The sequence below is a fragment of the Malaya genurostris genome, chromosome 2 (assembly GCF_030247185.1).
Source record: "Malaya genurostris strain Urasoe2022 chromosome 2, Malgen_1.1, whole genome shotgun sequence".
NCBI lineage: Eukaryota > Metazoa > Arthropoda > Insecta > Diptera > Culicidae > Malaya > Malaya genurostris.
Genome location: NC_080571.1, coordinates 105,085,419 through 105,104,554, shown reverse-complemented (window position 1 = coordinate 105,104,554; position 19,136 = coordinate 105,085,419). Strand labels below are relative to the sequence as shown.

General features: G+C 38.6%; 3 protein-coding genes and 1 long non-coding RNA gene across 4 annotated transcripts in view; 1 reads left to right on the top strand and 3 right to left on the bottom strand.

The window, feature by feature from the left end:
- Positions 1 to 2,751, bottom strand: part of LOC131432511 (latrophilin Cirl) — a 79,304-nt gene extending 76,553 nt beyond the window's left edge. Inside the window, exon 1 of the mRNA XM_058598839.1 lies at positions 2,057 to 2,751. The gene's annotated coding sequence lies outside the window, so the exon portion shown is untranslated. The remainder of the gene's footprint in view (positions 1 to 2,056) is intronic.
- A 1,653-nt stretch (positions 2,752 to 4,404) lies between these two features.
- Positions 4,405 to 6,943, top strand: LOC131428737 (uncharacterized protein K02A2.6-like). Its single transcript, XM_058592782.1, has 2 exons — positions 4,405 to 6,867; positions 6,923 to 6,943. Exons 1-2 carry the CDS (start codon positions 4,405 to 4,407, stop codon positions 6,941 to 6,943), a joined length of 2,484 nt encoding a protein of 827 aa, XP_058448765.1.
- A 311-nt stretch (positions 6,944 to 7,254) lies between these two features.
- Positions 7,255 to 8,663, bottom strand: LOC131429752 (uncharacterized). The gene is made up of 3 exons (XR_009229451.1): positions 8,249 to 8,663; positions 7,786 to 8,188; positions 7,255 to 7,718 (listed from the first exon to the last, which is right to left on the bottom strand). It is a non-coding gene; the product is annotated as an uncharacterized LOC131429752 (long non-coding RNA).
- A 2,471-nt stretch (positions 8,664 to 11,134) lies between these two features.
- LOC131427493 (conserved oligomeric Golgi complex subunit 3) lies at positions 11,135 to 14,765 on the bottom strand. Its single transcript, XM_058590729.1, has 8 exons — positions 14,374 to 14,765; positions 14,099 to 14,264; positions 13,235 to 14,038; positions 13,012 to 13,175; positions 12,813 to 12,952; positions 12,043 to 12,740; positions 11,640 to 11,984; positions 11,135 to 11,578 (listed from the first exon to the last, which is right to left on the bottom strand). The coding sequence occupies exons 1-8, from the start codon at positions 14,526 to 14,528 to the stop codon at positions 11,216 to 11,218; spliced, it is 2,835 nt and encodes a 944-aa protein (XP_058446712.1). The 5' UTR covers positions 14,529 to 14,765; the 3' UTR covers positions 11,135 to 11,215.
- Positions 14,766 to 19,136: the final 4,371 nt, after the last annotated feature.

Sequence of the window (19,136 nt, the reverse complement as noted above, 5' to 3'; positions counted from 1 at the left end):
GTTCTCACAGCTCAAAAATTATCTTTGGATGGAAATTATTTCGAATACTCTTAAATTAGAATAATCGAACGACCTTCATGATTCCCCGAGATTAGTGAAATAGAATGGTACACTTCGCATTTTGATGCAGTTTTTTTCCTACTCTTAAAAGTCCCAAATGATTGAAGCAAAATGCAACCAAAATCAGTTTGACGGTTTATGAGCAAGAGAGTGAATCATTCGAATAGGTAAAACATGTCGATGAGTTCCCAAATCTCGGTTCAATCGATGTAATTTAAAAACAGAAGGTAAACGGGATGGTTCGAGTACATTGGACGAAACTGTTCATAGTTACTCAAATGCAAATAATTTGAAATTTCGGAATACTCTGGGTTGATATAATTCGAATTGCATTTGGGCCAATTGAAGACGTTTGGACTCAAATAAATAACCGAGCTTGCAATTTGAAGCAATTGACGAAATTTGGAGGTCGTTTCGAGAAAAATTTACACAAGATTTCGTTTAAAGAATCCGGGAAATTCTTATGAAAAATTTAAGCCGAAAAAAACAAAAAAGTAGATTTTTTTATTTGCTATGTCTTTTTGACAGCGCTTACGGTCCATCTCGCTAGTAGTTCAAACTTGCCATCATGCACAAAAAATGTCATGTAAGACGTTTCATTTTTGTGAAAGCTAAGAACACAATTATTGCAATCATTACTGTGCATCTTATGATGGGTCATGCATATTCGTTTTCTATTAGATGTATGCAAATTTTATTGCATTGATATATTTTAAGACTAACAGCGTCAAAAGCATTTCAACGGCTACTACAGCGTTGAGACTAGTAATAATACTATATCGACTTTCGTCATTTTCCATCACAACAACGATAGTCCACTCGGTGCCATTCGAGTATCACTTGTTTCGATTGAGACAGAAAGCTCACCAAATCCCGCTTCATCTGGAAAATTTACATTAAAAAGTTTCAACCTTTTGCCTTTTTCTTGTAGAAAGGGTAAGCAATCATTGTGAAAACCGATTCTTTAGCCGAACGTCACACACTACTCGACTCAGCTCGATGAACGTGTCTGTATGTGTTTATATAACAAAAATGTGAACTCGATTTTCTCAAAGATTACTGGATCGATTTTCACAAACTTAGATTCAAACTAAAGGTTTCTTGGTCCCTTTGATTGCTATTGAATTTTACACGGATGGAACTTCCGGTTTGAGAGTAACGGGGTAAAATGTGCAAACGAAACAGGAAGAAAAAGTGCAGAGATCGCTCAGCCGATTTTCTTCAACCTAGATTCAAATTAAAGACCTTGTAGTCATATAGCGTGCAATTAAATTCCATTTAGGTCCGACTTTCGTTTCCGGAGATATGAGGTAAGATGTGCGAAATCAACTAAAAAATATTCGCGACTTTCTCAACGACCGCTCATCTAATTTTCACAAGCTTAGGTTCAAATGAAAGGTCTTACAACCCCATATACTACATCCGGTTCCGAAATTACAAGCTGTTAGTATAAAATTTCCATTTTCAGAAGCGTGTTTTTATACATGAGATGGGAAAATCAAGCCATTACATTCGAATAGTCATATAATTCTTCAATTATGCAGATTTTTCAAGAACCCTTTAGTAATATTCATGAAAACATGAGTTATATGAGAAAGGAATTATAACACCACTAGGAGGATTAAAAGTGTTTTTTTACAACCCAATCGTATTTCGGTAAACAGTTTTGACTTTCTTCTGTTCAACTTCTCAAATCAACCTTGTTCTTTGTAAGTTATGAAATTCTTAAAAAAAAATATCCAAGAGTTTTGCGAATATTACTTTGTATCGAAATCACTTAAGAGCATAAGAGCATAATGTAGCGCATTTCATATTCATACATTTTATACATACAATTGATATAAACGAAATGCAATGTTTTTTTTTGAAAATTATCTAGAATTGACAAATCAAATTCAGTTTTAAGCCGTAGTTATATTAGGTATACCGATCAGTAGAATCCGTTTTCGAAACATGAGGAATATATAGTTTAACAAGTATTGTTATTAATACTAACCTTATCACAGCCTTAACGTGTGCAACTCTTAAAAAAAAATATCCACTTAGTTCGAACTCCACTTCACCGGTTCTAGCTATTCTTTCGGAACTATTCACCGTAGCAATATTCTTGGCCTATTCTCTTGGGTTCACTCATATCTATATATATTTTCAAGCCATGGCAACACTTCCGACTGGAGATACGAGAAAAGAAACTATGCTGTGTACTGGTTACTCACACGCTCATTCATGCTGGGGACTCGTGACGACACAAACACTGCAGCATAAAACGAGATCTCGCGAGAGCAATATTATGTGCCGAACAGAGGGTGCACACTCTTCACACTACCGGGAGAGCATAGGCAATCGAACACACGGCACACACAAAAAAAAATTAAGGTGATGTGGTGAGCGACTTTTGCTTCTTATTCTTTTTCGCCCCTTCTCCGCAATAAAACGACAACGGCGACGACGACCACGAAGACTTGAATGGTTTTCAATGGTCGCGACCAAACAAAGGGCTCACTTTTCCGATGCAATTTATTACACTTAATGAGCACGAATTTGCTAAATTCCTATCATAACTGACCGATCGTGATCGTCTGCACTAATTTGTGATAGATCTGGCACCGGAAGTTTCACTAAACGATGATAGAATTCGACTTTAAACTGGTACCACAGCGGAACACCAGAAAACGCGACCAACAGCTCTGGCTAGTGGCTGGTTTTAGTTCGTTCGTACCGTTGCTGCTGCTGCTTCACTCATCTCATTGCTACCTTGGGTCAAGATCAGTATATTGTAAAGGTGGTTGACACCGGAAAACCAATATCTCGTTATTATTATTAGCGATAGTTTAGAGGCTAACGATATCGGAAAATAGTATGTAAAATTAGATTACTATCAAAATTATGTATTTCGTCGTTTTGCTAATTTCATTGACAATGAAAACAGTGCAAAAATTATTGAACTTTTATATGACTGTTACCCATCCGATGAAATTGTATTGATGACTACTCGTATCCACATATTGCACTCACTCTCTTCATATTTCAGTAATCCAGTGAGTGTTAAAAGTGATGCCATCGTAACTTTGAAATAAATTGGCTCATATTATAAATATGAGCCAAAAAACTAACCCGAGGTAAAATGTATGAAACTCATTGAGCACAAAATATTTTCTGATATTAGCTTCCGACAATGAAATCAATTTTATTTTCGTTTCAGAAGCACAAAAACCAAGGAGTCATTAAAAATACGCCTTTCACTGTCAGCAGTGTTCAGTATTAATCTATTTCGAGTGCAGAGCTGTTTAGTAATTAATAATAGAGGTGCATTTCATTTTCGGACAGTATGCCTATATAGCCACCATATTCAAAGCATTGCCAGTAGATGCGAGTAGACTAACAGTAGATCCGAATTTATTAATCAGATAGATTTCATATTATGATTGTTACCCACTCGTACGCGGTTGTCAGATTTTTCCCCAGATAAAGCAATAGCATTGCTTTCTCACTATCATAATTCCACTACATAATTCATCCTCTATCAAAATACCTAGATTTTAATGTCATTTACCTCGTCTCAAGACTCGTTTTTTGTATGAATATGCAGGATTGCAAAGCCTTGGTATTACATTCCTATAATGGAGTTTGACCTTCTGTTTAAACAGACTTCGTAGCCGATTCAGAATGTCCAAAACCATTGCATGACTGGTGCTACGATTCTACTGTCACTACGAATCCTTCCAGGTCGGGGCTCGAATATACGACAACTGGTTTGTAAAACCAGTGCCCTATGCATTGAACCGCCAACCCGGGACACGCAGGATTGACGAATATCAAATAAAGTCGAATAGGAAGAGAAGGGTACGTCTTACTCATTTCAAACCTTTATGGGGAAACTTCATGTATCTCGACTCCACTCCTTCATCCAGCCATTTAATGAAGTATATTATAATATAATATAATATAATATAATATAATATAATATAATATAATATAATATATTATAATATAATATAATATATGTTACGTATACCCCTCGTTTGTCATTCCGATTGACACACGATTAAAAACAGAGAAAGACAGAGTATTTAAGCGGGAAGCAGTTTGAAACGCCAGATGAATCCGCTCTGTATTTCAGTTGAAATAAATCGATGTTAACTATTATGAACCGTGTTTATATTAAAATACAACATGGTGTCAGAAGTCGGCGCGAGTTGTGTATAGTTTTGTTCCGGCGTCATTATCACCTATATCGCGGAAAAAACAGTGTTACAAACTCGCATCAGTGATTAGTATTCGGCGCGATAGCAGCCATTTTATTCTCAAGTGATATTAAGGAAAAAACGGTGTATCCTCATAGAAATGGATCCCAATCAGTTCAAAATGTTTTTAGAACATCAGACACACATATTTCAACAACTCATGCAAACCGTTAATGCATCTACAACGGCATCGACATTAACCATCCAACAGCGTCAACAATCCGAGCAGCAGCGATCTTGCGCAGCGAACGTTCCGGTACCACAACCATCGCCACTAGCTTTAGATGGCGATATGGAAGTAAATTACGACTTCTTTGTCAGAAGTTGGAACGACTACTCTAAAGCGATTGGAATGGACCAATGGCCACCAAGCGATAACGCTAAAAAAGTCAGCTTCTTACTAACTGTTATCGGTGAACCTGCGAGGAAAAAATATTTCAATTTTGAGCTTACAGAAGAGGAATCAGTGAGCATAGAATCCGTGTTACGTGCAATCAAATCAAAAGTGGTAACAAAACGCAACATAATCATCGATCGGTTGGATTTTTTTTCGACCTTACAAGCTTCTCGAGAATCAATTGATGAATTTTCCTCTCGTCTCAAGGGATTAGCGAAAGTCTCGAAGCTTGGGGCTTTAGAATCAGAACTCTTAACTTACAAAATTGTCACAGCAAATCGATGGCAACATCTAAGGACAAAAATGTTAACGATCACAGATATAACGTTGGATAAAGCAATAGATCTGTGTCGAGCTGAAGAAATCACGGAGAAGAGGTCCCAGGAATTAACGTACATCGTTCCTGAATCGGAAGTACATAAAGTCAACAAGAGCAGTTCTCGCTTTAAACAGTGGAAGTCATCTCGATGCAAGTTTTGCGGAGATGTACATGAATTCTCCAAAGGAGCATGTCCCGCTCTCGGAAAACGTTGTCATCGGTGTAACGGAAAAAAACATTTCGAGAAAGTGTGTCGAGCAACGGAAAAGTCCAAAAATAACAGATCTCGACGTGTAAGAGAGGTGAAGGATGATAATTCTGAGGAAGAATGTTCAAGAAACGAAGAATCTTCGGATGAAAGTGAACAGGAATACGAAATCAGCAAAATTTTCGACAATACTGACAAAAGAGGTGGAGTTGCGGCTGAGCTGGACTTTAAATTCAAAAATTCGTGGAAATCTGTGCTCTGTGACCAAGATACGGGAGCTAATACTAGTCTTATTGGTTTCAATCATTGGGCAGAACTTACGGAAGAACGCAGTCCATCCTTACAACCGTCGTCAGTTCGACTACAAAGTTTCGGAGGTAATCCGATTAAAGTTCTGGGACAGGTAAAAGTAAAGTGTCGACGATCAAATCGAAAATATCGATTGATTTTGCAAGTCGTTGACGTTAACCATCGTCCGCTGCTATCAGCTAAAGCATCACGAGAACTCGGATTCATTAAGTTTTGTGAAACAGTGAAGCTGGAAGCAGAGGAATCTACAAATTCGTCTGAAAAATTACTTCACGTGTATCGATTAAAGGCGCAACAAAGCATCGATGAATACCAAGAGCTTTTCGAAGGATATGGAAAGTTACCTGGAACAGTGACCCTCGAAATTAATGACAGTTGCACACCGTCAATCCAATCACCTCGGCGCGTACCGATAGCAATGCGTAACGAGCTCAAAAAAGAGCTTAACTATCTGGAAGAAAATGGTATAATCGTTAAAGAGACAAACCACAGTGATTGGGTCAGCAATCTGGTCCTGGTTAAGCGACCTACCGGTATACGAATTTGTCTGGATCCAGTATCACTAAATAAAGCACTACTCAGACCGAATTTACAATTCGCTACATTGGACGAAATCCTTCCAGAACTCGGCAAGGCTCGTGTATTTTCCACAATGGACACAAAAAAAGGATTTTGGCACGTAGTTCTAGACATGGAAAGTAGCAAACTGACAACGTTCTGGACACCGTTCGGCAGATATCGGTGGACTCGCTTACCTTTCGGAATCGCATTGGCTCCAGAAATATTCCAAGTAAAACTACAGGAGGTGATCCAAGATCTAAAAGGCGTTGAGTGCATTGCGGACGATTTACTTATTTTCGGAATAGGCGATACGCTCGAAGAAGCCTTAAAAAATCACAATCAATGTTTACAGTTTCTTCTTCTCCGGCTTAAAGAAAACAATGTTAAACTTAATCGCTCGAAATTGAATCTTTGTCAGACGTCTGTTAGATTCTATGGCCATATTCTAACAACCCAAGGACTACGACCAGATGAAACAAAATTGGCGACCATAAAAAACTATCCGACCCCTACCAACAAAAAAGAAGTTCATAGGTTTGTGGGCATGGTTAACTATCTGAGCAGATACATTCGTGATCTGAGCGTTAATCTCACGTGCCTCCGCAAACTTATCGTCGAAACTACACCTTGGCAATGGACACCCACCGAACAGAAAGAATTCGAGTTGATAAAGAACGTAGTATCTAATATAGACACGCTACAGTATTATGACGTAACGAAGCCGTTGACCATCGAATGCGACGCAAGCTGCTTCGGTTTAGGAGCTGCTGTATTTCAAGGTGACGGGGTTATAGGTTACGCCTCACGAACTTTGACCCCAACAGAAAGAAATTACGCTCAAATAGAGAAGGAACTGTTAGCAATAGTTTTTGCTTGTACCAGATTTGATCAAATAATTGTCGGTAATCCAAAAACAATTATTAAATCGGACCATAAGCCATTGATAAACTTGTTCAGCAAACCACTTCTTTCAACCCCGAAGCGTTTCCAGCACATGCTGTTGAAATTACGATATAACTTAACAATTGAATTCGTTGCCGGGAAGAACAATGTGGTAGCAGACGCCCTTTCTCGTGCTCCAGTTAATTACCAGGAAAGTTCGGATACGTATGAGAAATTTAATGTGTACTGTGTACTAGATGAAGTAGCTCAAATGAAACTCAAAACATTTCTTAGCATCTCAGATGCGAGGCTTACTGAAATTTCGGAACACACGGAACAAGATCCAACAATGCAGATTATCATACAGTTTACACAACAAGGCTGGCCTAAATCAATCGATCAGGTGCCTGACAGTGCAAAAATCTTTTTTAACTATCGACACGAATTATCAACGCAAGACGGTTTAGTGTTTCGCAATGACCGTATAGTGATTCCACACGTCTTAATAAGAAAGCTTATAGATAGTTGCCACGCAAGCCATAACGGAATAGAAGCCACATTGAAATTAGCACGCGCCAATCTGTTCTGGCCCGGGATGAGTTCCCAAGTGAAAGATGTCGTGAACCAGTGTGCAGTATGCGCTAAATTTGCAGCATCGCAATCAAATCCACCAATGTTGACCCATCAAATTCCTGTATATCCATTCCAGATGGTATCGTTGGACGTATTTCTCGCAGACTACAAAGGAATGAAACAAAAATTTTTGGTAACAGTGGATCACTATTCCGATTATTTTGAGGTAAACCTTTTAAAAGACCTAACTCCTGAGTCCGTCATCACTGCCTGTAAAGAAAATTTCGCACGACACGGCATTCCTCAGCTTGTGCTCTCTGACAACGGGACAAATTTCATTAATCGTAAGATGATTCAATTTGCCTCCGAATGGTGCTTTAAACAGGTAACGTCTTCGCCGCATCATCAGCAAGCAAACAGAAAATCGGAGGCCGCTGTAAAAATTGCAAAACGGCTTATGAAGAAGGCTGAGGAAAGTGGGTCCGAATTCTGGTATGCGTTACTACACTGGCGTAACATCCCGAACAAAATTGGTTCGAGTCCGGTGGCACGCCTTTTCTCACGGTCGACCAGGTGTGGAGTACCAACTAGCGCCGAACGTCTACTTCCAAGGGTGGTCGAAGATGTCCCATATTCTATAGAAAAACAACGTAAACGAAATAAGAACCACTACGATAGAAAAGTTCGCTACTTACCAGACCTTCAAGTTGGTTCACCAGTTTATGTGCAACTAGATCCTGCAACATCCAAAATATGGACTCCAGGTGTTATCGCTACCCGCTTCAATGAACGCTCATACTTGGTAGACGTTGAAGGAAGTAAATATCGTCGAAGTCTTGAACATGTGAAACAGCGCAACGATTTATCACCGCAACCGCAAAATCTCTCAACATGTGAATCCAAAGGAAACGAATCTTATGTGGAATCAAATCAAAACAAAAATGATGACAAAGCAGATCCATCAGTTAGTTGTCAAAAGACTTCAACGGAATCGCCGATTACTAGGATGGATTCGGAAAACTGGTCGAATGGTCATTCTCCACCAGATTCGAAATTGAACGAACGCCCAAAAAGAGAAATACGGTTACCAGCACGATTTTCCGAATATCAGCTTTAATTTTGTTTTATTGTGGGGAAGATGTTACGTTATGTACTAACCCCTCGTTTGTCATTCCGATTGACACACGATTGAAAAAAGAGAAAGACAGAGTATTTAAGCGGGAAGCAGTTTAAAACGCCAGATGAATCCGCTCTGTATTTCAGTTGAAATAAATCGATGTTAACTATTATAAACCGTGTTTATATTAAAATACAACAATATAATATAATATAATATAATATAATATAATATAATAGTATATAATATAGAAAAATATGTTATAACATAATATAAAATATTCCTAGCTCTCTCGGAGAACTTCGCCCCTCACAAATTTCATATCAGGATTCAAATTATTTCTTCCAATCGTCAATTTAAACCAAAACAAATCTCCAAATTCATTACATCACAACGCATAATGCCATAAAACTTGTTGAAATAACCGATGGATTCGCAGCTAATGTCCAAATCATCAAACGGTATGCACACAGATAACAGATATACAGGCTCACATATAAACTGTGTGTAAAATTTCCTCAATCAGCGTGGCGAACACTTGCAGATGTCACCACGATCGACACGAGGTGCCACCACTATTTGGGTGCCGCTTTCACACGAGACACAACTTTGGATGCAACATTCACTTCTCGCTAGATTTTTGTTTTGCCTTTGGTTAAAATGACAAGTTTGTTTTTGTTTTATTCCGATCGAATTCTCGTGTGATTTATGCGACATGGAAATAAAATTGTCTTTAACACTTAGGGAAATCGTGTGATAAGTGTTAAAATTGTTGTGGTTGGAATATTTCTACAACAGGCAGGAGGATTTTGTTATCGTTCCGGAACGTAGTGGAACGTTTTGAAAGATCGCAGCGAACAGTCGAGTAGGTGGCAATAGTGTTTTCAACGTATAGCAAATTTGAAATTTACACAGAATTTTGAAAAATTTTGTTCGAGCCTGTATATCTGTTATCTGTGTTTTAACCAAAGGCAAAACAAAAATCCAACTAGAAGTGAATGTTGCACCTAAAGTTGTGTCTCGTGTGAAAGCGGCACCCGAATAGTGGTGGCACCTCGTGTCGATCGTGGTGACATCTGCAAGCGTTCGCCACGCTGATTGAGCAAATTTTACACACAGTTTATATGTGAGCCTGTATATCTGTTATCTGTGCTTTCGTGAAGCATTGTCATCTACATACAATTGGCTTGAAGCCGAAATTTTTGGTTCTAGTTCGCTGTCAAATGCTGTGTTTAAGCAGTGTTCACATCTTTCTTCATGCGGTTGCACCAACATAAGGACATGATTTCGATGGAATATAATCAAACTATAACAAACCACTTTTTTTCCTATTCAAAAAGAGGTCAAATTACTTGTTTTGCAGAGAATACTAGACAAGAGTTATATTTATATTGGGTTTGAAGAAATTAATTTTTGGTCATTTAGGGGTTAGCCCAATTTTGTGCTAGGGCACATAACCGTTTTTATTATTTTTACGTTTCGTCTTTGACTCATCAGTGCAGAGCCCCTAAATCACCATACTTGCATCGGGCAGAAATAGTCGAAAACACGTTTTCGTTCGGCACGTCAGAAAAGACATTGCACTCCGTTGCTAAACAAAAAGTGTTCTGTAAGTAGCAAAAACTTTACGTCTGCTTAGCGGTTCAAATTGAATTGCCGAGTTTAGCACTAAGCAGTTCAATTTGAACTGCTCTGCACTGATGAGTCAAAGACGAAACGTAAAAATAATAAAAACGGTTATGTGCCCTAGCACAAAATTTGGCTAACCCCTAAATGACCATACCTGCATCGGCCAGAAATAGTCGAAAACACGTTTTCGTTCGGCACGTCAGAAAAGACATTGCACTCCGTTGCAAAACAAAAAGTGTTCTGTAAGTAGCAGAAACTTTACGTCTGCTTAGCGGTTCAAATTGAACTGCCGAGTTTAGTACTAAGCAGTTCAATTTGAACTGCTCTAACCCCTATATGATTCAATTTACAAACGAAAACATCGACAGACAAAAATAAAAGTGTTAGTTCCAAGTATAGTTTTTGACAGATTTTTTTCATTGCTCCATTTTTCTCTAAATATAAATCCTGGTTTGACTTTAATCGCATTTCTCTCAGTTGTCTATTTTGGAATATGGAACAATCGGGTGTAGAACGGCAGTAATCCTGTTGATCAAATGATGCGCTTTTACAACGAAAACTGTCAAAAAATCGATTTTTATCCAGGAAACAATTAAAATTAACAACAATTTTAAGAAAATCGAGACCAAATCATAAGAAAAACAATGAACAGTTGATAAGAAACCATTGTAACTTTTTTTTTTGTCTATAGTCTACATTTGTTTGATAAATAAATTCGATCACTGGTTAGTAAATGCCGATAAGGGAAGCGGATGAATTGAGTTTACCACCACCCACTCAAATCCCTAAGTAGAAAAATTTAAAATCTAATTCATTCGAATCCAAACAAAAGAGCTTTTAATATATTTAACATTTCATTTTATTACATATTACCCAACGTACATACAACGAAAACGAATCAAGCGACAGCATTCCGCTACTGGGGATTTTCTATTGCCGTAGCCTCACTGGTTTCACTTTCTTCCGAGCGTGCATCGATCTGCACTATCATATCGGCTCCACTGTCAAAGCTAACCTTCTTTTCAATTTGTGGTTTCGATCCGGTGGTTGCTCCTCCGCCAGTGCTACTCATCGAAGAGGAGCTAATCTTTCTCTGAACATTTCCACCGGACTCCACTGATCTCGGCCCGATTTCGCTGATTCCACTCAAATTCACGCTGGACAGTAACACCGACACTTGCTCCGCTGACGGACAGCTCACAACGGTTAGGTCGTCGTTACTGTAAGAGTTGGTTGTTAACAACTGTTCCAATTTGACAAATGAGCCAATGATGTTGTTCTGTAACAGATAACGGTTTCAAACTGTTTCAAAATGTGTTGTTCAAAATATGTTATTTTACCCGTATAGGTCGGAAAAGAATGAATTCGGTGTCTTTGTTGGCAAGATAGAGTTGCATCGATCGCTGTAGTCCACCTAATTTGGTTTTGATATTTCGAACACTTTCTTGGATGATAGAACTAATTTGCTGTGGAGCGGCAAATGGAGCCATCCGCAGTGCCATACCCTGCGGTTTTGATCCAGGCGTAGCCGCTGTCACACCCTGTTTCAAGTGGTTTTGAGCTATTTCCAGAAAATTCAATATGGGACCGACTAGTTGTCGTGTGGCATCCTTAATAAACGTTTCACAAACGGTTTTCAGCTGTCGATCGACATCTTTCCGAGAGTCCAACAGTTGCTCTTTGACCTAAAAGATATTATATTTAATATAGGCAACAAAGAACTCCGTACGATGATTATCCAACCTGAGGTGTTCCATCCAGCAAAAACTCCAGCAGGGCGTTGTTGGACCCAAGCGAAAATAATTGTTTCCTCTTTTGCAACAATTCGAAAGCAGCCGTTTTCATCTTGCTAAAGTCTAAGCTGGTTTCCTTGACTGTGAAATCCACACGAAACGGAGCTATTTGTTCTCTCAAAATAAGCAGATGCTTTATTTCAAATAGTTCACCATCAATGCAGGATTTCTTCTGAGCAATCTGACCGGCCGCACTAGACACGCTTTGTATGCAGTAGACCAGTGCCTGTTGCGACAAACTTTGGAAGATGGCCCGGTCGATGCAACGATACAGACGCGATAGGCAGACCAGCGTTCGGCGAACCGTCGGGTACCACATACCGTGCAAATCGGCTGGCGAATTCCCGATGCCGCGGACTCGTGTCGCTTGTTCGGCCTGCTGATTGATGCTATCCACTTCCTGAGAGGCCAGCGATGCAATAGAAACAATTGAACTACGCGAATCAGCACGCCTCAAATAGTTTTCCTGCAGGGATTGTGCGATGCTTTCCATCATTTCTAGCTTTTCCGGATAGGCAAGATCACCAGCCGAGGGTCGATAGTGGAGGATGTCCGATTCAAGATAACTTTGAGCTCGAAAACCAATTCGTTCCTGAACATCCTGCAGCAGTTGGTAGACTATTTTTGCGAACGCTTCCAGAGAATCGGCTACAATTTGAATGTATTCATGCAGTGAATTTAATTTTTAGTACGAGGGAGAATTTGTTGTTTGCTACTCACGGTTGTAGTTGACGTGCTCATCTAGCATCTCTACCCGAAGGATACTGCAGATTTCAGCTAACGTTTCCAAGTGATCGATACGGATAATGAACGGTCGCAAAGTATCGTAAAGAATTGTGCATAGTCCTTCCATGTAAACTCTGTAATTAAACTTTGGATACATTATTCGAGCTTTATGAGTACCTTCTTCAAGCATTACGTTAATTGCACACTCGGGTTACTGAAAAATTGATAGAACAATCGATGTTCATCTTGGCAAACATGCACCATGAATGCACAAGCCGAGCGTACCAATGCACAGTGGTCACCTTTGTGCTTTTTACTGAGATCCCGAATCGCTTGTTCAACGCCCGAACTCATGATCTGCAAATCAAACAAATATTTTACTCAAATTAATATCTTCTCAACGGTCATAAACCGACCATCGCTCGTTGGGCCAGAAAGTGCTGATGCAATGCCGCCAGCATTTGTTCGTACTCCACGCTTCGGTCAAGCCGTTCCTCGATGATCGCCGTTATGCGCTTAACCTTCGGTGCCGACGCTTGAAATTTTCCGTAGAACAACGCAAATGCTGCCTCTACACCCTGATCGACCGTCTCTTTGGAACCCGCTCGCGGAACTAATATCTGAGCTGTGGCATTGCTCAAAATTGTGCCAACGTAATTCTTCATCATTTGAGTAGCTTTCGAAAGACAGTTACGATACTTGATGCTGTAAGCTGATGCCTCGCTGAAACCGGGATTAACGCGCATGTACTCCAGACACTCATCGATCGAATTTAGGATATCGACAAACGTGTCATTCGATACAGAAAATGTTGGATTCTGTAATCGTTGCGATATGCTCTCTGCTTGGGTGAAATATTTTAGCCGCTTGCGAATATCTTCGCCGATTTCGTTTAGTTTGGACTGATCTTGTAGCAGATTTTCGCTGGCCTGATGCAACGAAGATGTTTTCTCCGAAACAAAATTGTACTCGTTTGTGAGTTTCTGAAGAGCTTCTAAGGAAATGTCAATTTCCTCCAGTAGTTTGCCACATTCGGACGACCGTGTCTTCAATTGATTATAGTAATCTAAATAAATATCGTCAAAATGTTCCAAAATTTCGGAATCAACGGAATTATACCATGACAAAAAATCCTGCGTAGAATCTATGGCACTATCCGTGAGCTTGAATTCATCCAACGATGTGTTTGTTTCTGTATTAGCTTCGGATGTATCGGTTTTCTGAGAAATAAAAAACAAACATTTCATCTTGATATTACTTATCTAGAGAATGCTACCAACCGGATTGGCTCCTCCTCCCAGCGAATCGGCCAATTTGTTGATAAACTCGTTCTGGGTGGAGCTGAGCGGAGCTAGTGGATTATCCTTCTGTTCCCATTGGAGCAGTTTAGCCTGAATTTTACGTAGGTTAACATTTTCATTTTTCATCGAGGCTACGTCATCCATTCTAGGCGATTTCCGAAATAACCGACAAATATAAAAAAATCACAATAGAAGAAAAAGGTAATATGCAACGAAATAAACATAAACAGTTCAGAACAAATACGACACGAAACCTTTTTCGTTTGACGTTACTCCGGCGATTTGAAGACCGTTTAATCGAATCGACGTATTTAGTTATATAGCAGCCCTTACACGTGACAATATTATTGTCAATCCAAAGTATTGTCAATACCGTCAATCCAATTGACTTGGTAACTTGAGTCCGCATTTTTCGAGAAAATCAAGCGTTTGGAGCTTCAAATATTGCAAATGAACATTGAAATATTTAGAGATGAGTTCATTGCACATATTTGACAGTTTCCTCTCTGGAGAGAAAGTATTGTCGGATTGATGAGCAGTTTTGATTTTTTGACAATATTTTCGTCAATCCGATGGAGTTTCCATTACACGATCAAAAGTATTGTCAATACTCCTCGTATTGACAATAATATTGTCTCGTGTAAGGGTCGCTTATCACACGCTCTTTCTATGTTACTCTAAAGTGAGTACAATCGACGACACTATTGTCGCTGCAGCACTAATCTGCAATTCGCTGGACAGTCCAGCGCAGCGACGTTGCCGAGCGACGTCAGTTGAACTGTCATTTCCTATACATCAACTGATAGAATCATTTTACTTTATACATATTTTGTTGTCTTGTTTATGAGCCACGTGCTTCAACATAAATGAATACATTGTCTTGCCTCCACTATCGAAGCACATAACGATGGAATATTACTTTCTGAATGCGCTTGAAGTTGATAATGTACAAGGGGCAAATCACTCTAAACTTTGTCTGAACTCAAACAAGTTTTACCGGGAGTAAAAAAAGTTTAGCAGGGATCTCGCTGGATTAGAATGGGATTAGAGAAGTTTAGCCGAGATCTGGAAAAGCATTATTTTGACATAAGAAGCTGTAAACGTGGGAGCAAAGATGCCAGATATTTTCATAGGAAATCTATATTGCTTTGTATAAAAAATCTGTATTTATCTGTATTCACTAATGAAAGGAAATTTCGGAAATAAAATGATGTTTAAAGATGTTATTCCATTAGATTATTGTTATAGAATGGCAGATGCAAGGAGCATTTCTTTATATCATAAGTCCTTGCCGCACTGACAAGAACATTCAACGACGATATTTAATTGTTTTTGTTATCAACCACAATTGAATTGTAAATCCATATACTTTTTTCGTTTGAAAATGATGACTTGGAATTCGAACATGGAATTCAAACGCCCAATACGCAACGTCAAGTCAGGTCATACAACTTTTCAGTCTGACAATAAAGTTTCATGACGCCATGACTTCCTTGAACATCAGTTTACATTGGTTTCAAATTATGATATAAATGTATTTCAGTGTTCATCATTAAACAGCTGCACGAAAATTTTTTCATTTTAATATGGGCAAACAAACAAGCTCAGACGGAAAAGTTTAATTATTTCTTTCTTACTTTTTGTGGTATCTGTATAAATCTGTATTTAATTTGAGGAATCTGTATTAAATCTGTATACGCATGCAAAAATCTGTATAATACTGATAGATCTCTATAAATGGCATCTCTGCGTGGGAGCTCGAATGACAGATACACTTCAAACAAGATTAGGCAAAACTTGGTTGGATTAGTTTTAAATTACCCAAACTTATCTAGACTAGTTGGGATTAAATAAGATTAGAGAAAATTATTTTGGAATGACATGAGTTTATTAGTATGAGATTGTCTAGAGTTTAGAGTGATTTACCCCTTGATAATGTATGTTTGGGAACCAATGGGTTTGACACTGAACGTTACAAGGGAGTGATTTTTCGTACAATTATGAATGATTAATATATCGCATGACAGTCTACATACCATTGGTGCACAGTGAACTTCGCTGGAGCAGCATAATCAGGCGAGAGACGTCGCTTCCGATTTTTATCTGCATGCACAATACTTTCATTTCGAACCAAAATCGGGATATCGTACCTTTAGCGGCCCTTACACGTTCATTAAAATTGTCATTACTAAAAAGTAATGCAAAGTGAGAGATCCTAAGGATATAAAAATCGTTCAATTTTGACTTCAATGCGGTCAAATAGAACGGTTTTCAATCACTTTTGCCCTTCCTATTTAAAAGAAAGAAAAATTATTTTAACTAGGGAATCCTTCTATATAAACATTAACAAAAAAGAATTTATTTATTTTGAGTTAACCGAGGGGGACGACAGATCTGGTTTTTTCAAATAAAATACAAAAAGTCAATGAAAAGCGAAAAAAACTACATCTATCCAAACATCTAGATCGATCCGTTTGAAAGCGTTTCTAACCGTGTAAAAGAAAGTCAAAGAACATATGATCTCTTAAAAAGTTTCTGTTACTGGTCTTGACATTCACTGAGTGTCAACATTCAGCAGATTGGTAAAATGAAATTAGGGTTAAACAACATTGAAAATTTATTTTCTTAGTAGCTGGGAGCATGAAGATGGAATATATTTCAATTTATTGTAGCCCTTTGAAGGTTTACCCAAAGATATCTCTGTCTGTGATATTAAACTGGTTTTATATTTTGTTAGATGCTAAGACTTGCAATTTTTATGTTTAGAAACGTTTTTCATTAATACTGAAGCCAAAACTGAATAAAGCTGTGTTTAATATGTTATTGAAAATCTTATAGAAAGGATAACAATTCATTTTTTTTACTTTAATACATATTAACAGCAAACTACATAACGGTCTACTTCACGATTTCCCTTCTAGCATATTTTGAAGGTTCGCAGACGTTAAAAAAAATCAGACAATGGAACGTCTCTACAAGAGAAACCCTACAGTGTACGATGTAGATGAAATTCGGAATAATTTTTGATTCGAGTTGAATATAGAAACTGTGGAAAATGACGCAGATATTAAACGAGAATGGCCAACATTCCGACAGGATATGGCTGATAATCCGGAGCATACGCTCTCGGTGTGTGGGTTAGCTATGCACCAGAATATAACAAAACTGATTTTACAGGACGATAGTTCACAACTCTCCGAACTGTCTGCATCTGGCATCTTCATGTGACATTTGCAACTTTCAGGTTTCATGGCCTATTACGATACATCATATCTACATGATTATGTTTTTAACCAGCAAAAATCCAAGAAAAGACGATCGATCCATATTCAACCGTTACTATGTGTAGCAAAGAGAAGGAATGTGTGCATAATCGTATGCAGCGTGAAAAAGCCTAATCGAAGCGAAGTGCAGTTTTTTAGTGTCGTCCCCCTCGGAGTTAACAAAACTCAAATTTTGAAAAAAGTATTAATTCTTTATTTTGAGTAAAATATACTCAGCTTCGTTCCTCACTCAACAATGAGTAGATAGGTGGTAACTCAAGTTCAGAGTACACTCAGAAAAATATTACGGTAACAGTTACTACGACGACACGACCTGCCACTCGTCTATTAAAACTGTATCGCAAATCTGACTACCCCTCAGTAACTCGAAATGTCAAAACGAAATTGCTTGAAAATTTGTTTAAACTGGCAACTCGATTTGATAAATTATTGATTTCAAATAACAGATACCTCATTCAGTAAAAACCATTCAAGCGAAGAGGTTGTGTTTCGATTGTACTGGCTCGTGAGTTAACGGCTGCTACCGAGACAATTCTAAGCTTCAGGTAGTTAAACTGCCCATAGCAAACGCAATATTCGGGGCGTTTCCCGACTGGAAAGCTAGCAACGAAGGCCATCCCGTTCATACGCACAGAGGTGTAGAGACACAGAGGTGCGAGAGCATAGAAGTGACGAGTCACAGAGGTGCCATCGCATAAAGGTGCGAAGACGAAGGGGTGCAAAGGCACAGAGGTGCTAAAGCAACCCAGTGCTGATCTACCAGGTACCAGAATTTGTACGCTGCGTAGGATCAAAAGAGACGGCATATATCGCGAGGTGCTACACTGCAAGCATCGCATTTGATCGCCACCAAGAGCAAAAGCACTGTACCTGGGGTCAGGTACAGCAAGTGCAGTGGTGTTCACAACGACGGCAGAGCAACTGAGATAGCAGTAAACGACAGAAGACTGCCAATTGGAAACAGCAAAAGACTGCCAATTGGAAATCGTTGGAAGAGCTTCACGTCGTTCTTCACGATAAAGGAACAGAGACATCAGCTACAAGGTAGATTTAATTTAATTTATTTTTTATTTCTTATATCTGAAATTTTACTAAACATAAGTTTTTATTTTGGTATTATTAATTTACAAAAAAAATTTAATGTAATGGATGATCTCATGGAAGATCATCCGAATCCGATTCCGGATACTAGTAAAAGTTTAAATACTCCGAGGGCTAAACATTATCCACAGGGTACCACTGGGCCATGGATAGTCTATCTTCGAAAAAAAGAAAAGATTTTAAACTTGATGCAAATTACAAAGGATTTGACATCACATTTCTCTGAAGTTAAAGAAATCTGTAAGGTTAATAGAGATAAAATTCGAGTTGTAGTTAACGACTTGAAACAGGCAAACGATATTGTAACCTGTAAATTATTTGCTATTGAATATCGAGTTTACATTCCATCGAAGGAGGTAGAAATTGACGGTGTTGTGACTGAAGCAAGTCTGACAGCAGATGATTTACTTAAAAATGGAGTTGGCCGTTTTAAAAACTCCATGCTTGAGGGAGTTAAGATACTCGAGTGCAAACAATTGTACTCAGCATCTATTGTCGATGGAAAAAAGTCTTATCGTCCCTCAGATTCGTTTCGCGTAACATTTGCCGGATCTGCATTGCCTAGCCATGTCTATATCGATAAAATTCGTCTTCCTGTTCGGCTTTTCGTACCGCATGTTATGAATTGCACG

Coding starts and splice junctions, on each gene's coding strand:
- LOC131427493 (XM_058590729.1), bottom strand. CDS start 14,528: ATGCGGACTCAAGTTACCAAGTCAATTGGATTGACGGTATTGACAATA. Junction 14,265..14,373: donor AGTAACGTCAAACGAAAAAG/GTTTCGTGTCGT, acceptor GAAATCGCCTAG/AATGGATGACGTAGCCTCGA. Junction 13,176..13,234: donor TTCTGGCCCAACGAGCGATG/GTCGGTTTATGA, acceptor TTTGATTTGCAG/ATCATGAGTTCGGGCGTTGA.
- LOC131428737 (XM_058592782.1), top strand. CDS start 4,405: ATGGATCCCAATCAGTTCAAAATGTTTTTAGAACATCAGACACACATA. Junction 6,868..6,922: donor GCTTCGGTTTAGGAGCTGCT/GTATTTCAAGGT, acceptor TGACCCCAACAG/AAAGAAATTACGCTCAAATA.